At 36.4% G+C, this 9,727-nt stretch overlaps 1 protein-coding gene across 1 annotated transcript; it reads right to left on the reverse strand.

The window, feature by feature from the left end:
- Positions 1–441: 441 nt before the first annotated feature.
- On the reverse strand, positions 442–951 carry LOC129249463 (male accessory gland serine protease inhibitor-like). Its single transcript, XM_054889291.1, has 2 exons — positions 835–951; positions 442–747 (listed from the first exon to the last, which is right to left on the reverse strand). The coding sequence occupies exons 1-2, from the start codon at positions 914–916 to the stop codon at positions 560–562; spliced, it is 270 nt and encodes an 89-aa protein (XP_054745266.1). The 5' UTR covers positions 917–951; the 3' UTR covers positions 442–559.
- Between the last annotated feature and the right edge of the window lie 8,776 nt (positions 952–9,727).

Here is a 9,727-nt window from a genome sequence, read left to right on the forward strand (position 1 = left end):
TGGTTTTTGCGTTACCTCAGCAAACCGGACTTATACCCAACTGAACTTTGCTCTTTGAGGTCGCAGTGCTAAATCCCCTCATAATAATAATACAAATAATTATCCAACTGCCCGCTTAAAAACTTTCACAAAGCTTAGAAGGATCAAACTGACCCATTCAAGTAGAAGCGAGATAGTTCAAATCTTCTACACAAAAGTTGCTCACTAAATTTTACTATAGGTTTCTGAAGACCAGAAGTGTATTTGGAATAAAGTTATAAGTAATATTTGAAGTATTTGAAGTAAATTCAGATTAAGGCTTTAACTCTGTCTGAGCAAAATCTTTTTGTGGTTTGACCATTGATACTAACTTTCGGATTTCACTTTATAGCAGCCCTAGAGTGGTTCGCAATTATAGATCCGCAATTATGTTATTAAACGAAATGGAATTATAAGTAATGATTATGATTATAAAGAGATTATTTATTTTATTTTTTTTCTTTTGTCGACATATAGACATGCATACATACACGGATACACGTAGTGCAGTACATTCAAAGTGAAAGTTGTAAGTCAAAATCTAGCCACTCGGTACACATCTTTGTCGGCAGTCTGCAAGTGAGCAGTAACGGTTCGGATTACCACCACAACCATTATAGTGAAAGCTGGCACAATTTCTAGTTGCCGGATTGTACCACCATCTGGTGCCAGGTATACATCCTCTGCCACCGAATCCGCTATGAGGGAGCCCACCACATACGGTGTGTGCTGCGGATTTAATAATTATTTAGAAATATTTATGATTGATCCACTGAGATTTTTATATTACTTGCATATATTTTTTTTTTCACTTACATGGTTGATTCGGGCACTGAGCTTCAGTTTGGTCAAGGAAAACGCAAGCTGCTAAGATCAAAAAGTAAGCAAGAAACTTCATTGTGAACGATCAAAAAAACAGCTCCTGGTATTGGATAGAAGTGATTCCAGTTACTAATAAATTTTAAGTGCTCAGAGGGCGCTTTTATAGGGAAAAATTTTATATTAAATGGTTGACTTACAAAGAGTGAGTTCACTTGTTTTCCTTTTTTTGCAACTTTCATTGCCTTTTTACATTTTTTTTTGTGGCTAAATTTAATCACTAGGAAAATATGTTTTTGAACAAAAGTTGAATATGGCATTAAATAAAAAATGTGCAGTGCGTGAATAAAAAGTTTGCAATATGTGATTCACCCTCTATTCCAAAAAGAAACGAATATTTTTCAATGAGAAAATCCAGTGCATATTTTGTGGGAAATATTTTTTGTTGGTCAGTGAAGGCATTCAGAGTGCACTTGATAAAATACAATCCGATTTTCGATAATAATTTCCATGTATTTTCAAAAGATGATTTTCTTTTAGTTTTAATAAAATCTCGAAACTTTTCAATGCTTCCCAGGGATATTCTACTCTGCGGACGACCTGGCCTTTCATCGTCAGTAACTGCTTCTAAACCCGATTACATGTTTCTCGACCCGATTAACATCGTTTCTGCTATTCATAAATTGTTGCACGCGTAAAAAGTATGCTTCTTTAGGCATTTCATTTGTTTCGGTAAAAATATACTAAGTTCAACAAACAAAAGTCAATCGCAGCTCATTGGTTGAAACTCATTTTTTGATCGCACTAAAGCGCAAACTACCAAGGATGATGCGATAACTAAACTTCTTCTTCTTTCATAGCGTTACAAGGCGGGGTGCGTCAAAGCTTCCTTCAAATTGCTCCTCCAAAGCGGTCTATCTTGAACTGTTGCTTCGTAGTTACGTATTCCCAGCTTCTTAAGATCGTGTCCCACTGCGTCTATCCAACGGTTGCTCGGTCTGCCTTTGGCCTTCATGCCCATTAACTTTCCTGTCAAGGCTTTCTTCACGGTACAGTCAACAGGCATACGGATCACATGACCTAGCCTTCTTATGCGCTGCGCTTTAACAAAACGCACAGCTGTATCGTTCTGAGTTAGATCGTTCAGTTCAGAGTTCAATCGGATTCTATAGGTACCATCATCCATTCTTATTGGGCCAAAGATCTTTCTTAAACTTATTTGCATCCAAATTCCATTATTATTTCGCAGTAGGGTTCTGAGGTAGTATGTATATCGAACGAAACGTTTTTTATAATTTCTTTTATGAACAATTCGGTTTTTTTAGAACACAGGGTGCATTGCCTTATAGGTAATGGACGTTTCAGCCAAGGTGGATTGTTTACGAAAATCTGTTTGAAAAGGGATTTAATTTTATTCAACTCTTCGGCCAGTTATATACATTAGGATGCCTCACCAAACGAAAAGTTAGAGGTTTTCCTTATAAATTTCAAAAACTATTATATTTTAAGATTTACCCAAATTTTTCGGAAAAATATTACGTTTTATTAGAGATGCATTAATTTAAAAATTCCTCTAAAAATCGGGTCTTTTTTAAATAAAATTAGGTTGCAAACATTTTTTCTAAAAAATCTCCTCAGATTATAGGATAGTTCAAGCTCAAAAGGCTTGCATAAAAATGTGGAAAAAATTTATCAACGCAATCAAAATAATCAGATTTTTAGAGATACTTTCAAATCGATACAGCTCCCATAAATCCATTTAACATTTCGAAATATTTTGACGGAAATCTTATAATAAAAGGTGGTTAAATTTTAAGGGCCGATGTTGAATGTGAACCACATCTAAAGGTCAAGTTTTTTTTGCATTTCATTTAACATTTTTCAATTTCAGACTAACTCAATTTGAACCATGGAAAGATACATAATCGAGCAACGCGTTAAAGTTATTTAGGCTTGTTATGAAAACGGGCGATCAAATCAAAATGCATATCGCGCACTTCGTGATTTCAGTGATGGGCACATTTTCACCTCAGTGGATTCGTCAATAAGCAGAATTACCGCATTTGGGCGAATGATAATCCAAGAGTGATTGCCGAAAAACCAATGCCCCCACAAAGAGTGACTGTTTGGCGTGGTTTATGGTCCGGCGGCATCATTGGGCCGTATTTTTTCCAAAATGAGGCCGGTCAGGCAGTTACTGTGAATAGTGTTCGCTAGATGACATCGTGAGATGATAACGAACTTTTTATGGCTTGAATTGGAAGATATGGATGTGTACGATATGTGGTTTCAACAGGACGGTGTCACTTGTCACCCAGCTAACGAAACAATGGCTCTTTTGCCCGAAAAATTTGATGGCCAAATAATCTCACGTCGCGGCGATGTCAATTGGCCGCCAAGATTATGTGATTTGACACCGTTGGACTTCTTCCTTTGGGTTATTTTGAAGAAAAGCTGTATGTCGATAAGCCAGCAACAATTCAAGAGCTAAAGGTTGAGATAATTTGGCACATTAACGGCATAGAACCAATTATGTTTCAGCATCATCGAAAATTTGAACCATCGGATGGAGGTGTGCCGCCGCGGCCATTTAGCCGATATTTTACTCTATACGTAATTGAGCTATACCAATATTATCATAATGAAGAGAAATGATAATCATTTCTTAAAAAAGTTGTATTTGATTCAAAATCAACGCCGGCCCTTGAAACTTAACCACCCTTTATAAGAAACTTTCTAAATCGGACCAAAAAACCCGCATCGATTTTTTTTATATGGAGAGTGGTGCACCCTAATGCGCAATACATACATATTTATATTTATAAATCTGTGTACATAATTAACAATAGTATTAAAATAATTCTGTGTTCATAGCCAGAAAAAGAATTAACAATAATTTTTTCGCTTCCATTTCAACACCTGCAGTCAAACTTTCTAGTAGATAATTAAAAATCAAGCAAGCAATACTTTTTTTTTTTTTTGTAGAAACATTAAAGGTTCCTGGTTTCATTAAATCTTCTAGCATTCGTTTTTAAAAGAAAAAAAAATTACTGGGTACGTGAATGAGTTCCACCTTTTCTTCGCTAAAATTAATTCTTTACAATGAAAAAATTCAGCAATGTGTTCTTGAAAATAGTCAGTTGATCTTTTTTTTGGGGCAGTGTAAAATACAGTACTAAAAAAACAACTCATATTTTGAGATTATTCGCGAATCTTCTCCAATTTGTTGGCTTTATTTTATAAGAAAGATGCTGCTCAGAGAGAAGATGTATCACTGAAAGGAAGAAGTGGAAGGTGAATGGGAAATAAACATTTTCGTTTGAATAGTTTAGTACCCAACAAATCCAAACGTGTCGTCTGGAACACCTCGAGACAAAACGGGAACCCTCGAATGTGGCCATGTTCGGAACACAATTCTTTGAAATAGAAAACAATTCGCGCTTTAGTCGAAATATTTGACAGAGCTTCATTTAAAGGGTTTGAGTTGGCGTAAAATATATTTTCTAAATAGTCCTAATGAAAAATATTGCATGTGGAAGTTAAAGAAGAATGCGTTTGCTTACTGCATCCCTTCACTTAGGTCGCGTTTTCTCTCTTCTTTCTCTTCGAGCTTCGGTAGCGCATGTCGCATTCCCCCCCTTTTTCTTGATGCGCCCTGTAACAACTCGTTGTGGCTCATCGTTAGCCTCAAACTCATCTTCACTGTCGGATGCAGAGATCGGCTCGCCTTAAATTATATAGTCAGTTCATATTCCTATCAAAAATTGTTCAAAAAAAAGAGGTTGTCTATAAAGTCGGTTTACTGACGATAGTTTAACGTGACAACGTCATAAGAAAAGACTGATGTAATGGTTGCATTTTTTTAAATTCTTCAAATAAATCAAATTAATAATCCTCATAGTTCATTACCATGCACACAGGGAGAAGGAATATGCAAATATTTACAAATATGTGAATTTCTATACAAATGCGCATATACATGCATATACATATATGCTCACTCAAGTAGGACAGAGCCAGATGTCGAACGTTGCCGAACGCGGGGGCCGATTGTGCTCTTTGTCGTTCGTTCCGCGCTCTCGCTTGCAGTTCAAGCACATTAGCTTACATTTGCTTGCATACGGAATAGATTCGTATATTTGATATGTCCATATTAGACGGAGAGCTGGCGGCCGCGGAGGTACTGCGATAACTCCTCCGGCTAGAATTTTGAGAAGTGGTTGGGAGAACCATGAAACAGTGCCATTTGCAAGGATTTTGCTCAAAACCCCTGCAAAAAAGACGTCAGACGACTTAAAGTTGCAAAAAAAAGTTGCTAAAAAAATTTTCGTACCTCCGGCTGAAAATTTGTAGGCTTACTGTTTGAAGGTCACAAATGCTGTATATAAATCGTCAGACGTCTAGATCGCTGCAAAAGTAGTGTCAGACGACCCCAAATTTGTAAATTTTTTTCGAAATTTTTTTTTTTTTTTTTACCTCCGTCTGACGGTCTCACATATTATAGTAGGCACTATTTTAAGTGTATATTTAAATCGTCAGACGGAAATACCGCTGCTAAGTCATCCTACAACATCCGTGAAGTTCCGGTCTGCCTGAATTTTTTTTTTTTTTTCGGAATTTATTTTTGTTACCTCCGTCTGACATTTTTACATACTATTGCAAAAAGCATTTCAAGTACACATTTAAATTGTCAGACGAAAATACCGTTGCAAAATACTTATCTCAAGCTAGTATATACTTGATATAGAATGCGGGAAAAAAACAGGCGAAAATCGCATTTGAAATTACGATGAAATCGTGTCAAATATATAAATATGTACGTAGCCATAAATGTGTGTGTGTATATATGTGTCACGAACATACGCAAATGTGTCTTAGGGCCTAGCCGCTATGCCCGCTTTGTATATTGAGACGGGGAGAGGAATAGGGAACAGACTGGGGACTAAATATACTGCGTAGAATGTATAGATATATAGCCATAAATGCGTGTGTGTGCGTGTGTATGTGTTACGAGCATGCGCAAATATGGCTTAGGGCCTATCGCAGAGGTATTTTGCAACGGTATTTTCGTCTGACAATTTAAATTTGTACTTGAAATGCTTTTTGCAATAGTATGTAAAAATGTCAGACGGAGGTAACAAAAATAAATTCCGAAAAAAAAAAAAAAAAAATTCAGGCAGACTGGAGCTTCACGGATGTTGTAGGATGACTTAGCAGCGGGATTTCCGTCTGACGATTTAAATATACACTTAAAATAGTGCCTACTATAATATGTGAGACCGTCAGACGGAGGTAAAAAAAAAAAAATTTTCGAAAAAAATTTACAAATTTGAGGTCGTCTGACACTACTTTTGCAGCGATCTAGACGTCTGACGATTTATATACAGCATTTGTGACCTTCAAACAGTAAGCCTACAAATTTTCAGCCGGAGGTACGAAAATTTTTTTAGCAACTTTTTTTTGCAACTTTAAGTCGTCTGACGTCTTTTTTGCAGGGGTTTTGAGCAAAATCCTTGCAAATGGCACTGTTTCATGGTTCTCCCAACCACTTCTCAAAATTCTAGCCGGAGGTGTTATCGCAGTACCTCCGCGGCCGCCAGCTCTCCGTCTATAATAGGAGAAGGAGCTCAGCCAAACACCAGTTTGAGGGTTTCGCACTTGGAAAGGCAGCAGACTTAGGTCGTACAACTACTAGGACCAACTTTCAGGCTAACTTTTATATAGATAGTCAGGCAGCCGTTAAGGCAATCACACCGTTTAGTATATTATAAAGTCAAAGATAGTTCTTCACATCAGTAGAGAGGTTGACAACGAATTGTAAGCTGCTTTTCTATTGAGTTCCAGACCATAAGGGCATTGAATGAGAAGTAGAGGATTTAGCGAAAAACCGGGTCTCGCTTTCTTCGGATCTTGTTATCAAAATAGAAACATTATATAACGAACAAGACAAGAAATATGATCAGAAAATTCAGGTCAAGTGAAAGAGTCTGCCCACTTGCAGGGGCATGACGATCCTAGACGCACTCGATTTACACTATCACTAACACAAAGTGATTGTAGAACTATGAAAGGCGTGCTGACGGGGCATAGCCCAGTAGCAGCGTATGCTTACAAAATAGGAATCTCGGACAGCGAGGAATGCAGAAAATGTAGAGAGCAGGGTTCAAGGGAAACTGTAGAGCATCTCCTTTGCGTTATTCAAAGCACGCTTAAAATAGCTGGGGTCACAACGGATTGGGTGGATTGGAAATGTTTTCTTAATTTTGCGATAGAAGCAAGCACCATGCGGGTAGACTATTTCAAAACGCATAACTAATGAAGAACTCCATCTGGTATCGCTATGGACCGAACCGGACTACAAGTCAACCAAGTCAACCTAACCTAACCTGTTCTCTATTACAATAAAACTGCGGTATTGACGCAATGGATAAAATGTTGTCTGAACAGTCAACCATAAGAGCAACAACATGTGGGCCTTTGGCGATGTTTTTCAATTTGTTGGACATTTCAGCGCTGGCAGCTTTTTGAACAATTTTTGATAGGAATATGAACTGACTATATAATTTAAGGCGAGCCGATCTCTGCACCCGACAGTGAAGATGAGGTTCAGGCTAACGATGAGCCACAACGAGATGTTACAGGACGCATCAAGAAAAAGGGGGGGGGAATGCGACATGCGCTACCGAAGCTCGAAGAGGAAGAAGAGAGAAAACGCGACCTAAGTGAAGGGATGCAGTAAGCAAACGCATTCTTCTTTAACTTCCACATGTAATATTTTTCACTAGGACTATTTAGAAAATATATTTTACGCCAACTCAGCCCCTTCAAATGAAAGCCTGTCAAATATTTCAACTAAAGCGCGAATTGTTTTCTATTTCAAAGAATTGTGTTCCGAAAGTGAGTCACATTCAAGGGTTCCCGTTTTGCCTCGCGGGGCTCCAGACGACACGTTTGCGTATATTGGGTACTAAACTAATCAGATCAAAATGTTTATTTCCTATTCACCTTCAACTCCTTCCTTTCAGTGGTACATCTTCTCTCTGAGCAATATTTTTCATAAAAAAAAAGCCTACCGATTTGGAGACGATTCGCGAATAATCTCAAAATAGGAGTCTGCATTTTACGCTGCCACAAAAAAAAGATCAAATGGCTATTTTCAAGAACACATTTCTGAATTTTTCCGTTGTAAAGAATTAATTTTTGCGAAGAAAAACTGGAGCTCACTCAAGCACCCAGTAATTTTTCACTTTCAAAATCGAATGCCAGAAGTTTTAATGAAACCAGGAACCTTTAAAGTTTCTACAAAAAAAAAAAGTATTGCTTGCTTAATTTTTAATTATCTACTAGAACGCTTGCCTTCTGTGAACGTTGAAGTGAACTACATGCAACAGGTGTTCCTTTATGGTAAATGCGATTCAGAGTATTTTTAAGTTTGCCTTCAGGTGTTGAAATGGAAGCGAAAAATTGTTGTTTATTCATTTGCTAGCTATGGGTACAGAATTAATTTAATACTATTGTTAATTATGCACACAGATTTATAAAAGTAAATATGTATGTATTGTACATTAGGGTGCACCACTCTCCATATAAAAAAATCGATACGGGTTTTTTGTCCGAATTATAGGTTTCTTATATTTTAAGACTTTCGGCAAAATATTTCGAAATTTTATATGGATTTGTGAGAGCTGGATCGATTTGAAAGCATCTCCAAAAATCTCATTATTTTGATTCCGTTGATAAATTTTTTACATATTTTTATGCAAGCCTTTTAAGCTTGAACCATCACATAATCTGAGGAGATTTCTTAGAGAAAATGTTTGCAACCTAATTTTATTTAAAAAAACACGATTTTTGGAGAAATTTTTAAATTAATGCATCTCTAATAAAACGTAATGTTATTCCGAAAAATTTTAGGTAAATCTTAAAATTTTAATTTTTGAAATTTTTAAGGAAAACCTATAACTTTTCTTTTGATGAGGCACCCTAATGTATGTTTGTATATATATAATTGGCAGAAGAGTTGAATAAAATTAAATCCCTTTTCAAACAGATTTCCGTAAAAAATCCACCTTGGCTGAAACGCCCATTACCTAGAAGGCAACGCACCCTGTGTTCTAAAAAACCCGAATTGTTTATCAAAAATTATAAAAAACGTTTCGTTGGATATACATACTACCTCAGAACCCTACTGAGAAATAATGATAGCATTTGGATGTAAATAAGCTTAGTTTTCGCATCGTCCTTGAGAGTTTGCGCTTTAGTGCGATCAGAAAATGAGTTTCAACCAATGAGCTGCGATTGACTTTTGTTTTTTGAACTTAGTAAATTTGTTCCGAAACAAATGAAATGCCTACAAATGTATACGCTGATGATTGTTTATCCCGTGCCCTAAATTATGAGTGTCACAAGCGATTTTAATTGGGTATAGCAACGCTTGGTGACGATGAAAGGGCAGGTCGTCCGCAAAGTAGAATATCCCTGGAAAACATTGAAAAGTTTCATGATTTTAATATGTAAAACTAAAAAGAAATTGTCTGTGAAAATACATGGAAATTACTCTCGAATATCGGATTGTAGATTTACCAAGTGCACTCTGAATGCCCCTACTGACCAACAAAAAATATTTCTCACAAAATATGCACTGGATTTTCTCATTGAAAAATATTCGTTTCTTTTTGGAATAGAGGGTGAATCACATATTGCAAACTCTTTATTTACGCAATGCACTTTTTTATTTAATGCCATATTTAACTTTTGTTCAAAAACATATTTTCATAGTGATTAAATTTAGCCAAAAACAATGTAAATAAACAATGAAGGTTACAAACATAAAAAAAACAAGTAAAACCCTCTTTGTATGCCAACCATTTAATATAAAATTTTCCCTATA

Source organism: Anastrepha obliqua, chromosome 5 (assembly GCF_027943255.1).
Source record: "Anastrepha obliqua isolate idAnaObli1 chromosome 5, idAnaObli1_1.0, whole genome shotgun sequence".
Lineage (NCBI taxonomy): Eukaryota > Metazoa > Arthropoda > Insecta > Diptera > Tephritidae > Anastrepha > Anastrepha obliqua.

Excerpts from the sequence above, each read along its gene's own strand:
- LOC129249463 (XM_054889291.1), bottom strand. The coding sequence starts at position 916 with ATGAAGTTTCTTGCTTACTTTTTGATCTTAGCAGCTTGCGTTTTCCTT. Across the intron at positions 748-834 it reads TCAGTGCCCGAATCAACCAT|CACACACCGTATGTGGTGGG; the intron begins GTAAGTGAAAAA and ends TTAAATCCGCAG.